The sequence below is a fragment of the Juglans regia genome, chromosome 8 (genome assembly GCF_001411555.2).
Source record: "Juglans regia cultivar Chandler chromosome 8, Walnut 2.0, whole genome shotgun sequence".
Classification (NCBI taxonomy): Eukaryota; Viridiplantae; Streptophyta; class Magnoliopsida; order Fagales; family Juglandaceae; genus Juglans; species Juglans regia.
In genome coordinates, this window is record NC_049908.1 from 1,273,171 (window position 1) to 1,293,262 (window position 20,092).

Below are 20,092 nucleotides of genomic sequence, written 5' to 3' on the forward strand. Positions count from 1 at the left end.
TTCACCACTTTAATAAGTGACCGGAAAGCACATATAATTCCGTGTGTAAAATTATAAATATAAAATTATAAATAGCATTTTTCAAACAAAAATAATTTGGTAAAATAGTTCGTTTGTAAATTGCAAATACCAAGAACATCCTCAATATTATTCCACCAGAGAGAGATACCTTTGAGTGTTGGACTCTCACCCAACACCCGCCCACCCACCGAGAGACAGGCAAGCAAACCAAAGCCGAAGGCAAACCTAACAAATAGCAACACCGAATATTTAAGGTTAACATAAACAGCAGCACGGCGAGGGGAGAGAGAGAGAGAGAGAGAGATCACCTAACCCTCTTTCTCTCCCTTTTTGTTAGGTCTTGCCCTAAGATTTTCCTTTCCCCTCACAGCATTTTTCTCTCCTTTTCACCGCCTCCACTCTCGGCATCGCCAACCTTTGCACGGATTCTCTCTCATTCTCATTTCCTCAAACCGAGAATTGCCCTCCCAAACGCTCTGAATTCGCTTAAACCCCATCAAAGCAAAATATTCGGCTTTTCACTAGAACCCCAAGAAAGATAGCATATTTCAGGGTCCATTTGATTGATGGGTAGGAGAGAGGGGCTCCAATTGTTCGATGATAAACGGGATGGGTTTTTCTCCGTGTGTGATTTGGGCTCTCAGTGGAGCCTTCAAGAGGGGTTCTTTCACCCCGGAGGCTTATTCGCCAGCGTCGGTCAGGTTGGAATGGGATTCGGCGTTTCGCCTAATCCTCCAGACTCCCGAGACAATAGGGGCGTGAAAGTTCCGTACACCGATTTGTACGCCAAGTACACGTCGTCCCCGGAGGGGGTTCGGATAGTTGGTGTGCGGGAAGAGGAGGGGATTGTGAAGAAGAAGAAGACGAAGAACGGTCTTAAGTTGAAAATTAAGGTCTCGAATCCGTCGCTTAGGAGGTTGATAAGCGGCGCAATAGCTGGGGCGATATCGCGGACGGCAGTGGCACCGCTGGAGACTATAAGGACGCACTTGATGGTTGGGAGTAGTGGGCATTCTACTACTGAGGTTTTCCAAAATATCATGAAGACTGATGGGTGGAAGGGATTGTTTAGGGGTAATTTGGTCAATGTGATTCGGGTTGCGCCTAGCAAGGCGATAGAGGTATTCTTCAGAGCAATATTTTCGTTTTTATTTTTGACTTTCTTTGACTACAATGGTTAGTGTGGGAGGGAGAGAGAGAGAGAGAGAGAGAGAGAGAGAGTAGTGTGCGTGTGTGATAAAACGTTTTCTTGATGTTATTCTGATTATCCAACTCTTCTGAATTCTGATTTATACTTGTATGGTTTTGGCATGACATCACATAGTCCTCAAGAATAGTCTTGGATCACCCGCTGGAAAGTGTTAATTTTCTGGTGTGGTAAACATCAATTTTTGGAACTTTTGTTGCCTTGTCAAGATTATGAAACCTATATACAAATCGAAAAAAGTTATATGGTGCATTTTTGTGGGCGGTGGCCGTTGCACACTTACACTGTCTATTCTTCACTTTGAAACACAAAATGCATCTTGTTTGACGAAGAATAAGAGATATCATCTCTGAAGACACGGTCTTGGACTTCTAATTATTTGTAATAAAAAATTATAATAAATGAAATAAAATTTAGCAATTGGTTACGTTAAGTTTTCTACATTGGATCTGATAACAATTGAGTTAATTTGCCATTACAAATAGGTTCTCTATTATTTCCTAGTCTGTTGTCGTCCCCTTTTCTTTATAATCTGAATTGGATGTGTCCATGGACCAATTTTCATGTATTTAAGTTTTGGACAGAAAAAAGAGAGGCAGTTATATATAGTGCATTCTCTTGTGGTACTCTCCATAGAGATGTGTGGCAAAAGAAAATTAATCTTTACTACTCACCTCTATACATCGAGGGTATAGTCAACTTTCAAGACATTAGATTTAATAAATGTTTGGTCCTGTATCTAAATATTTGCGTTGCTTTCTATACCAGCTATTTGCTTATGATACAGTCAACAAGAAATTGTCACCCAAACCTGGGGAACGGCCTAAACTCCCAATTCCTGCTTCACTAGTTGCTGGGGCCTGTGCTGGAGTTAGTTCAACTTTGTGCACATACCCTCTTGAATTAGTCAAGACCCGAATAACCGTAGAGGTAAACATTCATGTTCTATATTGTATACTTCCTACGTACTTGGGCTGTGCCTTTTGCGCTTATTAATAAATTTTACTTATAAGAAAATGTTTCTATCTCGAGTATGAATTTGGTAGTTAATTTGATGGTGGCTGTTGCAGAGAGGTGTTTACAAGGGACTCTTTGATGCATTTTTAAAAATCCTGAAAGAAGAGGGACCTGCTGAACTCTACAGAGGCCTTACCCCTAGTCTTATTGGTGTTATTCCATATGCCGCCGCTAATTACTTTGCCTATGACACATTAAGGAAAACCTATCGTAAAATTTATAGGCAAGAGAAGATTGGCAACATTGAAACCCTTCTAATTGGGTCAGCGGCTGGAGCTATTTCAAGTAGTGCGACTTTTCCTCTTGAGGTGGCTCGCAAACACATGCAGGTGGGGGCTCTCAGTGGAAGGCAGGTATACAAGAATGTGATCCATGCACTTGCAAGCATAGTTGAACAAGAAGGGATTCAGGGTTTATATAGAGGGCTTGGCCCTAGCTGCATGAAGTTGGTCCCTGCTGCCGGGATTTCTTTCATGTGCTACGAAGCATGCAAGAGGATATTGGTAGAGAATAATGAGGAAGCATGAAAGAGTTTTTTGGAAGTACCAAAAGATCTCACAAAATGCCGGGAATTATTTTTTCATTTGCTGCAAAGCTTGCAAGAGTATGCTGGTAGAGAATAATGAGGAAGCATAAAAGAGTTTTTTGAAATCACCAAAATGCCAGGGTATCTTCCATTTGCTCTGGAGCATGCAAGAGGATACTGGTAGAGAGACTGAGGAAGCATAAGAGTTTTTTGAAAGGATTGAAAGATCTCACAAAATGCCGCTCTCGGAGTAAGGAGGGAAGAATTAGAGCACTTGTTTTTTTTTTTTGGGTTAAGTTATTGTATTCTTTTATCATTTACTTGCCTCTGGATTACCATTGTTATCATCGTTTTCATTTCTACCTTTTTTGTGACTCGGTTCAATGAGCCTTGTTTGTGAGGTTAGATCTGATGCTTTTTTGGAATATATGAATACCAGTTTAAAGTATGTTAGAATGATGGCTGTGGACACTGGTAGGAGTATAAACTTTCTCGAGCTAGACCGTTTGGCACTACCCGTATTTCATGCATTGGCTGCTATAAGATAAATTGTTTCGTAAATTTTGGAAAACTTCTCCAAACAAGAAAATGTTTTAGACCATTGCTTTTAAGTTCAGACATTTGTTGGTTTGTTGTTCCAATTCCAAACGGTTCCCATTTTCAAATGATAATGGTTTTTTCGGCTTTTCCCGACACAAAGGTTAAGATGATAGTTCAGAACTGGTAGCTCCATTGTCAAGCAGATGAGTCTTGAAAGCCTTCCACAGTCTTATTTTGAAATCAGTAACTTAAGTGACACAATCAAGTACAGCGTGGTGACATTGTTTTAAGCATGTCACCAAATGTGATAAAGCCAACAAAGCTTGGCCTTCTGCCAGATCAAAAACCGCATTAAAGTGGCCACTATACAGCAAAAGAGTGAGATCAACTGAATTCGATGCTCAACCAAGAGAGGGCCCAAATATCCACACATCTAAGAACAAGGAGGTGACAACAATTAACTAAGAAACGAATTTGAATTTTTAATAGCCAGGATATAGTTTACAAAAATTCCTAAAAGAGATATGATGAAAGCTGGTTAACTTTGCTAAATAAAACCAATCTAAGAAACACATAGTTGCAAGCTACAATTCACTTCAGTTCTGCTCCTCGTAATCTAAGGCTTCCTCTTGAGCAGCAGCCATCAACTCATCAAATTTCTCCGACTTTCCTAGCAATATTTCAATCTAGCAAACAAGACAACACAAAATCAGCCTAGAAATAAAATCAGAGTTGCAATCCTTAGAAAAGTCACAGGCTTAAAATTACATGAATGAATAAGAGAGTAATTTGGTTAAGACATGCTACAACCAAACCTTTGCCCTCTAGACACAAATAGCTGCTGGTTTGATGGGACAGTCAACACTATAGCAAATGCAGCTATAGATAAGAATCAACAAGTCATGAACACCCTTTTTGAAATCATACACGCTAGTACTTTGAATGTGACTGAATCATCATCTACCAGAGGACAGTCAATAGTCAACAGACTGAAGGGCCTGAAAACCTAAAGTTCTCAAACATAAGCACCTAATTCATGGAAATTACTAGCTCTTCTAAGGGGTTTGACACACCCACTTCTATAGAAGCAGATCACACACCATGTAGACCTAAGTGGCTATATTGGATGAAGGGGAATTCATCAAAAGTACAGTCATCTTATATTTGAAACAAAGTGGCACATCCTCAAGCAGCTCCTAAAAGAAGAACGATACTCACATAACACTTCAATCAGAAAGGGTTGCCCGGATGTCATCAATAAATAAAATCATATGTGCTAGCAATAAGGAAATGGATGATCATGCACCCAACTTACCAGTATTGATGGTCCACCAATCAATAAATATCAAAACCAAAATGTAAATGTTATCAACATAACCAGATGGTGCCTGGTTATATATTCTCTTTAGATTTCCAACATATATTACGTTCACACTTTACCTTTGCCTTTTGAATGGGCCGCCCTCCAGCATCCTCTCTCATGTCAACAGTGGAAGTCACGATCCCTGTATGCATTGTTTTTCACCAAAGCTAAGTTTTCAGAGTAAGATTGAGAGAAAAATGAAATTTGGAAAAGGAGCAAGGATCTCACTCTTCTCAACAGCCAGTTCATTGTTCTTCAAAATCTCAGCAATAGTAACCACCGTGGCAATAGCTGGAGATACAACATAAAAGTCCATCCTTTAAGAAATACAAGAAAACCTCTCAACAGTATAAATTATATCAGTCCAAAAAATGTATAGTTCCCCACTTCTTTGAATATACTATACACGTATTGTGCACAATCATGTCTTCTACAAGGATGATGGCAGTCCATCTTGCAGTTGAACATCTCAAAGACAATATATAGTAATACAAGAATTTATCAGATGTTCACAGTTCAACAGACATGGTAAATATAAAAATCGAATTCCTAAGTTGCAATCAGCAAACTTAGCAACCCATCACCAAACGCCTGTGATCGGCAAGAGAAGGGTTGAATTCAAAAATATTAAATGCATTTCCAGCATCCAAAAGATATCAATAACAAAAAAATATATGTATAAGAAACGACATCCATATTGAGATACTAGAACTACATGGTACACAAGGAAACAAACAGAGGGTTAAAAAACTACCCATTCCCAGCGCAGACAGTTCCACCTCGTTGTGTTGCTGCATGTACCTCTGGAAAAAAAATTTTAAATCACATAATTACTAAAAGAAAGGGCAAAGAGATATAACGGGACATGCACAACCAAGTCGGCCTAATCGGACTGTCAGAGCCCATTAACTTTCCTAATCCCAGGAAAAAAAATCCTTTCATTTACGCTCGACATAAGCTCAATCATGCCGGCAACAAAGAGCATGTAAAAACCCTGAACACTAACCAGCGAATATGACTAACTAGAGTCTCATAAAACAGAGCACAATGCTCTTTTTTCTCAATGGGTAAAAACAGAGCATAATGTGCAAAAACTAGCATTACGATTAAAAAAAATATTCTCAGCAATCAAACGCAGGCAATATGAAACGAAATCCTAGCGTGAGAGCCCAGTTCGTAGAAGCGACGAACGAACAGATATTATTAACTAATACAAAAAGGGAGATAAGATTAAATAACGGTAAATAACACGGTTAACACCAGACCGTTCGGTCGTGAGTGAAAAGAGTTCGAAGCAAAAACCAAAGAATAATCTCTTCTATTTCCTCGAGTTTTCTTAGCAAACGAAAAAGGAAGAGAATGTCGCTAAGAAATGTTGAGAAAGTGAAATTATATAAAAATAAATACATAATAATAAAGAAAAAGAAAAACCTTGGCGAGATTGACGTAGAAAAAGAGGGGCTTTTTGGTGTTAGAGACTTGGATGCGATTCCGCTTGATGGACGAAGAATCCGTGATGTTGATATTGTTAACTCCCTCAGTGATGCCCTCCATTCTCTACTTGTTTCCTAATCCCACAGTTCTCTCTCTTGTTTCTCTCTGAAGCAGATTGGGACGATGGAGAGGGCTTTAAAGCTGAAAAACCCTTCTTTCGACCAGCACTGGAGTCAAGGGTTTTTGATCAATTGGGTTAACAGGTTTAGAACATCGCTGTTCATGTCGTGGGCTTTTGGGCTTTCACAGAACAATACACTGACCCAAAGTCGACAAGATCAATTACTATCTCGTTCATTTTTACAAAAATTTTTATTTATTTTTACAAAATTTTTTATCTCATATTATCTAATCATTATAATTTTTACAAATTTCTACATAAAATAAAATAAACAATTCAATTTTTTCAATTCTCAGAACAAAAATAATCTTAAAAAAATATATTTTAATAATATTTTATTCAACTTTTAATTTTTATCTCAACTTATCTACAAAAATAAATGACAATCAAGTGTAGGTTTTACGCATTCTCTTTAAAAAAACCTACACTATCAAATTTATTTTCTATTTTTTAATGGGCATTGATTACGAATCATCCTTTCATATTCTCGTTAGCATTCTAAGAACTTCTCTAAATAAACATCAAGAAGCCTAATTTAAGAATCATTTAATATAGAATGTTCAATGTTACCCTTAAAATGAAGGGTAGCTATGTAAAATTAAAATTAATTTTTAATAAACTGCCACAAGTAGTTTGATTGATTTAAAATGAGTTATAAAGGGATTGTAAGTGTATCCATATCCAATTTGAGAATCGCTAAGAATAACAAGTTCAGTAAGATGACATAAAGTAACCCTTGCCATCAGATCTCTTTAGTAAGGGATCTCTCAGATCTGAGATGGATATTGATAATACATAATATAATTTTTATTCCACCATCACACCAAATGATAACATATCTAGGCATCAAAAGAATAATTCTTTCAGAGTACCGTAAGCACTCGCATATATCGTTTGGATATGCTCAAATTCCTAGACAAAAATGATCACAGAACTGCACAAACAATAACTTTAGACAAGTTGGAGACAGACCTTATGAGGTACCAACATACACACTTTTTTAGAGAGATGGAACAAAAAAATCCATATGGTGGTTCTCTAACGTTTTCATCCATCTAACTCCTTTTCACACATAAATAGAGTACGTGACATAGATCCAGCAGACAACTTTCCTTTCTGTTGGGGGGCGGCGGCAGAGATCTTGATTTCTTGTGTTATTTATACAGCAAGCTTCAATGAAAGGGATGACATATCCCGCAACAGAATAATGAGGAGATAATGAACTAACAGTTAATGCCACATTGGCCTCCTCTCGCTGCAGCTTTAGCAGAATCCGTGGTGAAGGGATCAATCCGTACCCATAATAAGGAGAAAATTGAAGCAAGAAGAATGGACCATACAATGACAATAGTCGGGGTACGATTTTGCCGACCTAACAAACCCTTCAGGAACGGATACAGATGGGCAATGACCCATATAGCAAAGAACAGCCTGCCGAAGAGAGGACCCCAAGACTGGTATCCACTGTTTACGGCATATGAAACACCAGCCACAATACCTACTAAGTTCACAATAAGAACTGTGGTCGGAGGGATGAGAAGTGATGTCCATTTGAACACGTAAAGCTCTGCAAAGTCTCCATCTTCATCAGATGCCTTTGAAGTGACGGTAAAGTTGGTATCAATCCCAGCAAGCACTTTCAAGAGCCCTTGAAAGACTGCAAAGAGATGGGCAGATGTACCACCGATGACCCAGAATTGCTCATTCCTCCACCAGTCCTCAATACTGACCCCACTCCACCTAAGCTCAAGGATTCCAGTAGCAGCAATGGAGACAAAGAGGAGAATAAACAACATGCTGGCAAAATTACTTATCTGCATAAAAGTTTTTGATAAGTTACAAAAATATATATATTTTTTTATTAGTCATAAGTTACAAAAAGATCATGCAGATATTATAGACATGTCAATGGGAGAGAGATAGACTTATCAAAAAGTGGGAGAGAGATAGACATATGAAATGGACCCTACAATATTTCTTGCTGCCCAAGTGGATCTTTTTCACTCTTTTATAACATACTGTGTTGCACATTTCCAGCCAAAAGTTTCCCCCTCACCCATTTAATGACATACAAATGCCAGAAGATAAGAAAATGAAAAATTCAAGCAGGCTAGAGCAGTTCATCTGATTAATTGTAATTAAGGATCACTTACCTCAGGAATGATAAATTTTCCAGTGAGAAGGCAAAAGGCAGGAAGCATGCAGTAGGCAATCAGTGGGATTGATGTCAGTGGGTACACAATAGTATTTATGTAAGCCAGTCTCTCCAAAAGCTTCAGTCTCCCATTGTAGCCATACCACAAGGGGCAATGCCTACTCAGCAAAATCTCAATTGATCCCAAGGCCCATCGAAGAACCTGGTTCAATCGATCAGAAAGATTGATCGGAGCAGACCCCTTAAATGCTGGGCGAGCGGGCATACAATAGATTGAGATCCAACCACGAGCATGCATCTTGAACCCAGTTAAAATATCTTCTGTGACAGAACCATAAATCCAACCAATCTGGTGGTAATAAAAAGTATAGTTAATGTTTCAGCACAACATCATCAAATGAATATTCTAAGTGCTAGCACTGCTAGGTCCTCTATTGCTATACTAACTGACCTCTTTTCCCCATTCAGTTTTGTCTTCATATCCACAGCTGATAACATGGATTGCTTCCTTCAAAAGTGTTGCAGGGTTGGTTGTTGGTGGAATGCCACCTTGTTCCATGAAGGTGGCTGCAATAAAAACAGGAGACTGACCAAAACGCTTCTCTAAGCTCTTTTGAGACATAAGAAGCAATCTCTCATCATCATATCCTGTGGAAGAAGGCAAATGGAGTTCACATTACAACGCATAGACGCACCAAACCATCATTTAGTTTGAAAAATTATTCTTACTTAAACTTGGGGAAACAGAAAACCAACCTTCAACACCCTCCTCAATGTCGTCCATATTAAAAATGGGAATGGTGGATTCGGTTCTTTTCATTGCCCTCTTCTTGTCAATGTACTTCTTATTGCCACCCTTTCCCTTCTTTCTTGAACCACAACAACTCTTGACAATAATATTTGGTTCCAAATCTTCCTCAGTTAACACTGGATCATACCCATATAGAGCTTGCCTGTTGAAACAGCAACCAGTTCCCACATAGACAGGACCCTGAATCCCGTCCAGCCCTTTTAAGTTGATCTAAAAAACACAACAAATACAAGATTGTACTTAAGTCCAACCACAATAAAATGTAACATGGAAAAATATTTTCCAGTGAAATATCCAGTGGAACCTACATCAAAGAAGACAATATTGCGGTTAGCATATCGATCATGCAAGTCAATGCCATCAAAACGCTGTGGGAACTGTACATAACAGGTTTTTTTTCCAAAACCAGGGTCCATCATGAAACACATGGCTTCTTTGAGAGCTTTACTGTTATTAAAGTAGTGATCACAGTCAACGTTCAGAAGATATGCACCATTGGTTAGGACAGCAGAAACTCGGATCTGCAGAACATAAGATGAAACCGAGTCAGAAAACATGGCTTAAACAACCTACTCATATGATGATCCACCTCAATCCATCAGGCAACTAATAGAAACGCAGGTAATTTCCAAACCAGGGTACAAAGAATTGTGATGTCCTTCTATTGAAGAAGAAAGGGGTTATTTTCAAAAAATTCATTGACTGGCACTACCTCGAATTGTGGACAAAGGTAACTATTATGTTTTTAAATGACTAAGATAACTATCGTATTATAATAATAAAAGGCCTTCAGTAGACAAACCAATGCGTTCATTGCTCCAGCCTTCTTGTGATGCTGGAAGCCAGGCCGCTTCTCACGAGAAACATAAACAAGTCGAGGTAGCTCATTTCCATCTGTATCAAGCCCCCCACTATGTCCTAAGAACACCTGTTCTTCCACCCAATTTAAAATATTGTGAGAAGAATATCATGGAAGCAGTTCCAAAAACCACTAGGAAAAAAAGATGATACCTGAATCATTCCTGGATGATCTCTAGGATTATTTCCAGGCCATGGAGTGCCATCCTGCATTGTCCAACCTTCTTCCGGCGTCTTCTGTGCTTTGGCAACAAGGGCATTGATCCGTACCTTGAATTCTTCATATTCTCTCTGAGAAACAAAATGGTTTCAAAGTTCCGCTGACACACAAAGTTTAAATATTGTATCTACCTATAAAATTCTTATGTTAATACTTATCAAATTCTCCAGAATAATATGCTTTTAAAATTAGTTTTCTTAAATGATTGAATTGTTATAGTTCTCAGTCAATAACATTACATCTTAAAGCATAAAAGCTTTTTCGTTTCAATAGTTGCTCCAAGATCCATAAAAAGAACGACATACATAATTAGATAATACATACATAATTACATGATACACGTTAACTTTATTATTGCAACCGTGACAAATGAGACAAGAGTAGACAGCTTTAAAAGCACCAAACCACAGCAATAATAAAGTTTACATTTCCACCATGCACCACATAATACAAGAAAGAGAATGATGCTATACAAACTACCACAAACACAATAAACATATTGATCCATCTATTTTTTCTATAAGATCATTTTATTAACAAGAAGAAGGTGCTACCATGCACACCGGAGAAACATATTGATTCATCATGGCAATGCTAACTGACCTTCATTGCCCGCCGCTCTTTCACAAATGAAGGTTGTATTTTGTCTTTCAAGTAATCAATTTTCTGGGCAAAGTAAAACTCAGGGGCCCTAGGCTCAATGTTGTGCTTCTTGCAAAAGGGCACCCACTTCCTAGCAAACTCCGCAGTTTCAGAAAGGGCTTCAAAGGTCAACATTGCTGACCCATCATCTGAAACATAGCATGAGACCTTGTCGACAGGGTAATCCACAGCAAGTATGGACAAAACGGTGTTTGCTGTAACGAGAGGGGGCTCTTTTAGGGGATCCACAGTACTAACAAAAACGTCTACAGGAGCCAGCTGTGATGGTTCTCCTTCCCTATCGTATCTGCAGAGTTTGAAAATGTCACCAAGAAAACTCCTCCATGTTCAAAATACACATAAAATGAAGCACTGTCACAATTAGAATGAAATAAACTTACCTCAATACAAGCCTGTCAAGGTAGGTCTCACGGTTGATTGGAGACCATTTTGGGAACTGATCCAGAAGCCAAGATAAAGCAAACCAGATCTCACAAATAACTGATGTTAGCCACAATGGGTATGCATCTTTGACTGGGTGAGTTACACGGTATTGTAAGAAAAATCCCAAAATAATAAGCCGTAGTATGATAACGACACGATAAGGTGTCAGATGTGAAGAAGAAATAGGAACCACACGACTCAACGGTTGCCGAGCATCATCAGCCCTGTGACAAAAAAGATTTTCAATTCACCAATAAAACATGCACAAAAGAATGCTTAATACACTGTGCGAGCAAGGAAAAGAATCCATTCCAGTGTCAATCTAAAGAATATAAAAGGCACCAATGCATGCTACAACATTATACCATGGCCATATTGAACGTTAAAGATATGTTATCATATAAAACATATGAAGTCATAGATGGAGACATAATTGAGGGGGTGCAAGTTATCATAAAAAATGATAAGAAAGATCATTACAGAATCCCTTTTTTATAAGTAGATCATTACAGAATCTCAAAATGTACACATTCCAAGAAATATAACGAATTCAGATGCTATTCAGGCCAAAGAAAATTTCCATTAATTACAATGTGGCGTGAGAAATTATCATCAAATCCATTTATCAAGGAAACAATGATAATTAATAAAACTCAACCAACAAAAGTGCAAGGTGATAAATATTTTATATTTGGGATGCTCACATTTGGAGTTCTTCTCCATTGGAACCGGTGCCTTCCATATCTCCCTTCCCTTCAGTGTATCGACTGGTCACCTGCGTCATATTTTTCTCCTGTTTGAGTTTCCAACCTTCAACCCTTTCCTTCCAGTCAACATTTCCAAGGCCATAAGAATTCAAGTCCTTTGATGGGTCAACGATTCTCACTGGAACTATAGAAATAAATGACATGATCAACCAACAGTTGATGAAGTCCATACAAGAAATACAAAAGCATGCGAGGATTTCTAAATGAACAAATTCAAGTTTCTTGACTACCTGGAAGCTTTGGATCAATATAAGGAAGGGAGTGGGCATGCTTTTCTGAAGGGCCCAACGGACCTGATGTGCTTCGTACAGATTGGTTGTCAGATGCGGCACATGGAAAATCACCAGAGACCTGAAAATTTGTTGCCATCTCAAAAGGTAGGAAAACATCACCAAGAACATCAATTGGAAAAATCAAGCACATAAGACATGAAAGTTTTAATTAACGCTTGCAAAGTTGGTAAGAAAAAGTTGCTGGAAACGGCAAAAAATGCTGCAACTTATAAAATTTCCAAAAGAATGCAAATCACATCAATCACCCAAACTTTGGTTTCTGATACAGAAGTAGTGCCACAAAGACATGAACAGAAAAAAAGTCCAAGGGATTTCTCTAATTGCATACCGGCTGCCCATTTGTAAGAAGGGGAATCGGTTGTTGAGATTCATGTCTAGATGAAGACGAGAGTTCAGCATCTTCACCCTGCCACTGGCGTCTTGCTTTGCTATTTCCTTGGGTGTAATTGAACTCATTCTCTAGATCATCAACATCATCCTCATCATCATCTCCATCCACTCGAGGACTCCCTGAAGTACATAGATCATGTTAATTAGATTCCTAAATGTAAAACTGCAAATTAACAATGGACTCAGGGCAAGCTAACCTTTGTGCCTCTTATATCTAGTCTTGCACTGAGGACAAGACTGGTTCCCATCTTTCCGCTCATACTCATAACAAGGCCGACAAACAGGGAATGCACACTCATTGCAAGCAACAAAGACATCACCACTTGCTGTAAGTCCAACGGTATCACCACAAATCTGACATATTTGGCCATTCAAATGCTTCAAGGGCTTGGGCTGCATTTTACAGAGATAACGTAAGAACCAAGAGTACGGAAAAGATAAATAATCCAAAACAGCGTAATATATACTTAAATAAGCAACTATTGCAACTTTATAAATATGAATTTAATTATGCCTACTACCCCCATTTTAAATAGAAGTTTCTAACTACGAAAATGCAATGGCACGTTATTTGGCATTTCAGAAACCAGGATAGCGTTCCTTATTATAGAATACATTTCAGAATGACAGAAACAATAGACAAAATATTTATAGCTAAATAATTACATAACTCTCTCACAGAAAGAATTCAGGAAAACCAGGTAACCAACACAGCTTGAGCAGATCTCGTGTGTGTATGCTGATTGAGACCAAAGTCAGACCTAGTAGTCTTGTATGGTGGGCAACGGCTTATATCATCCACGTTCACGAAAAAGAGTATAATTCCACGGAGCTTAACTTTGGAGATCTCAGCTGAACTATCCAAATCAAAGCTTAAATGCTCCCAAATAAAGTACCATCAGTCTTTTTTTTTTTTTTAAGTCTTACTAGTAAATATAAAAACGAGTAATTAATAGGACAAATTTCACCCAAAAAAATCTGTCAAAAACAAATAACCATCCGGTGCATCGAAATCAAATATTCTACTCAGAGGAACAATGAAAAAATAGATAGATCCAATAATTCCACAAGATCAGGACTGCAAAAAGTTCAAATTGATAGATTCAAATGAAAAATCTCCAAACTGACTGAAACAACCCCTACCTACTATCCAGTTCCAGAATAAACAGTATGGACTTTGAGTTGACACTCACTCACTCCCACAGAATTGAAAACTGGATCCAAGCACCACAATGCAAACAAAGAAAAACATGTAACGATCGCCATACTGAGCGACCAGAATATACAAATCCTTAACTATGAAGACCACAAGAGAGAGAGATTTTAATAGACTACATTTGAGAGAGAGAGAGAGAGAGTATTTATGGGACTGAAAAAATCCGAAATGGGCATATCGATTATACTAACCCCATTGTCGGAATCGTGGCGAATCTGAACCAGCTCGTTCCTCTTGTACGACCCAGCCACCATTCCCGCATTTGCTTCCATGTTGTTTTCTCAATTCTCCAATTCCCTCAAATTGATATTATCTCGCTGTCAAACTCAGAAAGATCTGATAAAAGTGTCGTGGGAGTATGGGAGAGAAGGGGAGAATGGTGCAGAGGCTGTGAATTCTTCGCCCTTTCAATACGCCATCTCTGTCTGAATCTTCTGCTCCGGCTATGACTGTCCTTTTTCAGTCTTGTCTTGTGAATTTACTTTATTAGTGTTGATATCAGTAGTAGTGATGCAATGTTCCTACCGGCTGGACCGGTAGCTCTTTCCTAAACCCAGCGCGGCTCCGCGGACAGTACTCACAACTAGTCACAAGTATAGGCTACGGCAAGTGGCAGCTCACATTTACGTGTACATATTATATATATATATATAATTCTATATACCATTCCGTTATTATAATTTCATCTCATTAAATAAAATATGATATATATATACTCTCATTTTATTTTGATCATACTAAATAGTATGCAGTACATTCATTTTTATTAGGTGATAAATAAGTATGTAATAAATAATCATTTAATAATGATAAATGTGTTACATCTTATTCAGTGAGATGATAATATAATGTATATATATTATGCAAAATATTTGATGTGAAACTTTATATTAAATGACATGTTTCTTTATCATTTAATTCATTCAATAAATCACAAAGTGAAATTGAATGAAATTCGAAAATAGTAATTAAATTTCATTCAATTAAATGAAATTTTAAAAAATTTTATTTATAAGCCAACGTATATAATATATATATATATAATAAAATATTTACATGACATAATTTAATTTAAAAGATAAATTTAAAAATCTAAATATTATAAATTAAATCTTATCATTTAAATTATGTGAATAATGTGTTATTGACAATAATATAATAACACATTAAATGTTTAAAATATAAGATACTGAAAAGTTGATTTTATGTCAATACGGGGTCAGCTATATCTCTTTTATCTAACTTAATATTAATTTGTAAATATAATTATTTTCAACTTCGTTTAGAATCTAAATTTATCATTATAATTTTTTCAAATTTTAATATAAAATATAATAAATAATTTAAAATTTTTAAATTTTTAAATAATAATAATATTTTATCATCTCAATTTAATTTAATTCAGTTTAATATCTAAACACAATCTAGAGTAATGCTTATTTTTTAGAATGAGAGTATGAAATCTTTTAAGTTTACTAATTTGAATATTATTTATTTAATTAAATATAAGAGATATTTAAATTATTTTACTTCCATTTTGTCTTTTAACAATCGGACCAATTGTGAACCGGCTCACTCCAACTTAAAGCCACTTTACATGTATGGTTGAAAACTTGAAACTTCACAGTTCACACCCGTTGATTCGTAGAAAAATGTGAATTCGTTGGAGACGTGTCAATATCAGATTGGTTTTAAACAGAGAGAAAATTCAGGTTTTATGACCTTCTCTCGGTTTTTCCCAATAACATTGCGACACGAGTGCAGTAGTTCCCGCTAGGTAGTCTCTATCGAATTGGGTTCGGAAGGGACAGGCATCTTAATGTCGATAGTTTTTTTTTTCGATTTTAACAATACTTGTTCTCTACTGTTAACAGCCTGTACTATGCTGAGAAAAAAAAAAAAAAAAACAGCCTGTCCTATGGGTTTACCGGTAAATGTCGGTAGCTTCAGGTTCCGGACTCAGAGTGGCTGTCGGTGGAGTCGATTTTGAAGAAGTGAGATGGAATGAATTTAGACGATTTTAATTATTTATTATATTTTATATAAAAAATATAAAAAATTTATAATAAAAAAATAATCTCCATATCCAAACTAGGGGTGATACCCGCCCCCTACGGGGCGGGGCCACCCCTCCCCCGCCACCCGCCCCCGCATATGCGGGGGGAGATTTTTTCCCCCGGACCTCGCCCCCGCATGGGCGGGGGCGGGGTCCCCCGTCCGCTGCCCGGGGTGCGGGGGTGGACCCCCACCCGTCCGCACCCCCGTACTGAGTACTGGGCCTCCGGCCCAGTACTTTTTTCTGGGCCATAAATGGCCCAGAATCAGTTTTTGGGCCCCTTTGGGCCCAGAATTCGTTTTGGGCCACTTTGGACCCATTATTTATATTAAAAAAAATATAAAATTAAAAACAGAAAAGAACTATTTTTTTTTTGATAAGTAGATATTAAGTTTTAACTATTAAATAATTAAGTAATATTCATCACTAAAGCAATAAGACACTGCTACAATAAATAGTTTACAATTATACAAATTAAGAGAACTAATAAACTATTACACTATTACAAACTCTTCTAAAAAAAATAAATATTACAAATTGTATAATTAACTATTGTAGAAACATTACAATAATTGTAAATTAAGAAAATTAATTTTAGGGGTGGAGCCGTAGTTGTGAGTTCACTGAGCGACTGCTGCGAGACTGAAAATCAATAAGTTAAAAAAAAAGTTAATAAGTCAAAAAACCTGAAATATTAATAAGTTAAAAATAAAACAAATTAGAATTAAAAAGTTATAAACAAACAATTAGGGAAGAAATTATGCAAACCATGGCAATGGTGAGTCCAATACAAAAGTCATACTGCATCGGAGGTAGCCGTAGACGCCGTCTCATGTATCACTATAAGTATTAAATTTGAAATGAAATTAATGAATACCAATTAAATGAAAATAAATAAATGAAAATAAGAAATTAGAATAAATACCAGATCCAGATTGATCATCACCCTCCTCCTCGACGTCGGCCTCCTCATACTCAAGAACATCCGGAACATGAATTGGAGTTCCCTTGATCCAATTCTGGGTGCAAATCAAAGCCTCCACAGTGGCAGGAGCTAATGAACTCCGAAATGAATCTAATACACGTCCTCCGGTGCTAAAGGCCGACTCTGAGGCTACTGTGCTAACAGGGATGGCCAAAAGTGAGCGGGCTATCTCTCCAAGGATGGGATACTTCACAGCATTCACCTTCCACCAACTTAATATATCGAAATCTCGTGAAAATGGTAGCATCTCTGCTGCTAAGTATCTGTCTATCTCTGACTGAGCCTCTACAGAAGTCCGGAGGAAGGGGGCCTGCTCATACCTCTCACCCCACTCCAATCTACGCCTTTTCCCACTCTCGACTTCAGGAAACTGTGAGCCTGAGGCTGAGGGGGTAGATGTAGGTGCCGCAATATTACCACCCCGCAAGGTGGAAAACTCATCAAATAATCTAGTAAGGGTTTCCCGAACCCTTGTTGCAATAAGCTCCGCCCATACTTGCCCGTACGCAAGGCCCAATCCAAATATCATGCCATCCAACTTATACCTCGGGTCAAATACGACAGCTACATATAACAAAATATTAGCTCTAGTTAAATCTCCCCAATACTTGTCGTACTTTGACCTCATAATCAATGCCATCTCCCGCAGCCTAATGTGACCACCCGCGACCATGTCATCTAATTCTTCTTTTACCCTACATATTTGCTGGCATACAACATTGGATGTAGGGTACAAAGTTCCAGATAGCCTCGTGGTGATATCGTAAAAAAGCCTCAAAAAGTCTACAAAAATAGTTACAACTTCCCAATCATCAGCTACGGGTTTCCCCAATCCCCCGTGATCATCAAAATATTTTACATATTGGATGTCTTCATCACCCAATAATGCAAATGCCAGCCTATATTCTTGGGCCGCCTCTAACATCAGAAATGTTGAGTTCCATCGTGTAGGCATATCAGTACAAAGACCCTTCTTAGATGTTAGACCCGCAGATCTCGCAGCAACCTTGAATTTCTCCAACCTTGAAGGAGAAGATCTCACCCATCTCACAGCAGTCCTAACTCGAGCAATCGAGTCATGAAGATCTCTCAAACCATCACTTACAATCAAATTCAGAATATGTGCTGCACATCTCACATGCAGACACTCACCACCCATAAGTGTCTTATTTGCCTCTCTAAGATAAGTTCTCAAATGTCCTAATGCAACATCGTTAGACGAGGCATTATCGACTGTGACTGTAACAACTCGGCTCAAACCCCACTCTTTTATTGAAGCCTCCAAGGCCTTCCCAACTGTCTCACCCTTATGATCGGTGATTTTACAAAATTTTATGATTTTCTTGTGTAATGTCCAATGGCAATCAATAAAATGCACAGTCAAAGACATATAATTAAAATTTTGGATCGATGTCCAAGTGTCAGTGGTGAGACAAACAAATTGATCTGCCAATTGACCCCTCAACTTCTCCTTTTCAATGTAAAAATGCTTTTTTACATCCTTTGCCACCGTGTGGCGAGAGAGAATATTAAACATTGGTTCCAAGTAGTGAGAATACGCCTGGAACCCTTTCCCGTCTACAATTTGAAAAGGTAGCTCGTCCATTATGACCATACGAGCTAGATGTCTTCTACACTCATCGGGATCATACTTAGTATACCCCCTCAAACTTGCACCCCCACTAGTCCCATCCGTCATTTTTTTAAGTCCAACTTCTAGCCTAGATTGGCTTTTATCTTGTAATGATCTTAATATTGGACTTTTTTTGCATTGCTCTTCTAAGTGCACCTTTAATTGAGAGGTGCCATGTTTCCTATAGTGGCATCCATAAATTTTGCCACAATGGTTACACTTGGCTTGGGGGTTACTTGAGTCACCACCCTCTAATTTGGTGAAATGAGTCCAAACTATTGAAGCAGGTTTCTTGCTGGGCTTGGGGGCGGGGCAAGGTGCCGTAGGGCTAGGGGTAGGGGTATGAGTAGGAGGGGTAGGTGTAGGTGTAGGTGTAGGTGTAGGGGTAGGGGTGCCTTCGGCCTGAAAAGGAGAGCTCGCACTCGAATCCGCTGGAATATCCATGAACTAAAGCAAATAAGAAATCTGAAATAATAGAAAACATAACTATATAATGAACATAAAATAAAAGTAGAATAACAAAAAGTATCACACTATCACTTTACATTCATATATATATATATGTGTACTTTGGTTATAAAATGTAATAAAGTATATTAACAACAAATACACTATATGTTGTTAATAAAGTATATTAACAAATACACTATATGAGGCAAGAAAATATGGATGTTTCCTTTATTTGGATTCTCACGAAAGTAATATCCAATGTGGAAGAAGGGAAAAGGAGCATTTTCATTAATAAAATGAGACATTGGTTAATGTTGAATGTCAGGAAACAACCAAATTCAAAAATTTTTAAAGGGCATCAATGCAAATATCGAGAAAATGATTGCTAGAGAGGTTGATTTGTTTGAGAAAAAATAGGCTGGCTTGAATTGGGAAAAAAAATACAAAGCGTGGGTTGTATACTCACTACTACAAGAAATTATTTATTTGTAATCAGTTATTTTATAAGAAAATAATTATTTCTTATCAGAATGAGTCTGTTTTTGTTGTAAATAGTTATTTATTGTCGCAAATAATACGTAAAAAATACTCATTTATCTTGTAATGGTACTATTTATTGAATATTTAGTACTATTTGAAAAAATTACTGACAACAATAAATATTATAGAATATACCATTTAAATCTCTCAAAAGTTATGTCATAAAACTCAAACAAAAATTTAATATAAGAATTTAATTTATCACATTTAATTATATGTATGCGTGACTTTTGTTTACTTTTGATCAGCTTTCTTCTTCGAACCAAAGTAAAATAGGTACGTTGTGATATTCACGTACGGCTATATTATAGTCAAATCAAAAGATGATTCCTCAAGGTTAAAT

General features: G+C 37.4%; 3 protein-coding genes across 3 annotated transcripts; 1 reads left to right on the plus strand and 2 right to left on the minus strand.

Moving 5' to 3' along the window:
* Positions 1 to 201: 201 nt before the first annotated feature.
* On the plus strand, positions 202 to 3,271 carry LOC108985127 (adenine nucleotide transporter BT1, chloroplastic/mitochondrial-like). Its single transcript, XM_035693381.1, has 3 exons — positions 202 to 1,142; positions 1,997 to 2,158; positions 2,299 to 3,271. Exons 1-3 carry the CDS (start codon positions 588 to 590, stop codon positions 2,770 to 2,772), a joined length of 1,191 nt encoding a protein of 396 aa, XP_035549274.1. The 5' UTR covers positions 202 to 587; the 3' UTR covers positions 2,773 to 3,271.
* A 422-nt stretch (positions 3,272 to 3,693) lies between these two features.
* Positions 3,694 to 6,338, minus strand: LOC109016820 (uncharacterized protein At2g34160-like). Its single transcript, XM_035693117.1, has 5 exons — positions 6,106 to 6,338; positions 5,429 to 5,477; positions 4,903 to 4,965; positions 4,752 to 4,816; positions 3,694 to 3,997 (listed from the first exon to the last, which is right to left on the minus strand). Exons 1-5 carry the CDS (start codon positions 6,226 to 6,228, stop codon positions 3,908 to 3,910), a joined length of 390 nt encoding a protein of 129 aa, XP_035549010.1. The 5' UTR covers positions 6,229 to 6,338; the 3' UTR covers positions 3,694 to 3,907.
* Positions 6,339 to 7,074: 736 nt separating this feature from the next.
* Positions 7,075 to 14,602, minus strand: LOC108985137 (cellulose synthase A catalytic subunit 1 [UDP-forming]-like). Its single transcript, XM_018957320.2, has 14 exons — positions 14,277 to 14,602; positions 13,067 to 13,262; positions 12,808 to 12,989; positions 12,417 to 12,537; positions 12,124 to 12,310; positions 11,377 to 11,643; positions 10,937 to 11,282; positions 10,267 to 10,404; positions 10,058 to 10,183; positions 9,564 to 9,776; positions 9,201 to 9,465; positions 8,896 to 9,092; positions 8,443 to 8,793; positions 7,075 to 8,103 (listed from the first exon to the last, which is right to left on the minus strand). The coding sequence occupies exons 1-14, from the start codon at positions 14,355 to 14,357 to the stop codon at positions 7,513 to 7,515; spliced, it is 3,261 nt and encodes a 1,086-aa protein (XP_018812865.2). The 5' UTR covers positions 14,358 to 14,602; the 3' UTR covers positions 7,075 to 7,512.
* Positions 14,603 to 20,092: the final 5,490 nt, after the last annotated feature.

Coding starts and splice junctions, on each gene's coding strand:
- LOC108985137 (XM_018957320.2), bottom strand. CDS start 14,357: ATGGAAGCAAATGCGGGAATGGTGGCTGGGTCGTACAAGAGGAACGAG. Junction 13,263..14,276: donor GCCACGATTCCGACAATGGG/GTTAGTATAATC, acceptor TGTAAAATGCAG/CCCAAGCCCTTGAAGCATTT. Junction 10,405..10,936: donor AAGAGCGGCGGGCAATGAAG/GTCAGTTAGCAT, acceptor TTTGTTTCTCAG/AGAGAATATGAAGAATTCAA.
- LOC109016820 (XM_035693117.1), bottom strand. CDS start 6,228: ATGGAGGGCATCACTGAGGGAGTTAACAATATCAACATCACGGATTCT. Junction 5,478..6,105: donor TCTACGTCAATCTCGCCAAG/GTTTTTCTTTTT, acceptor TTTTTTTTCCAG/AGGTACATGCAGCAACACAA. Junction 4,817..4,902: donor TGAACTGGCTGTTGAGAAGA/GTGAGATCCTTG, acceptor CAATGCATACAG/GGATCGTGACTTCCACTGTT.
- LOC108985127 (XM_035693381.1), top strand. CDS start 588: ATGGGTAGGAGAGAGGGGCTCCAATTGTTCGATGATAAACGGGATGGG. Junction 1,143..1,996: donor CGCCTAGCAAGGCGATAGAG/GTATTCTTCAGA, acceptor TTTCTATACCAG/CTATTTGCTTATGATACAGT. Junction 2,159..2,298: donor AGACCCGAATAACCGTAGAG/GTAAACATTCAT, acceptor TGGCTGTTGCAG/AGAGGTGTTTACAAGGGACT.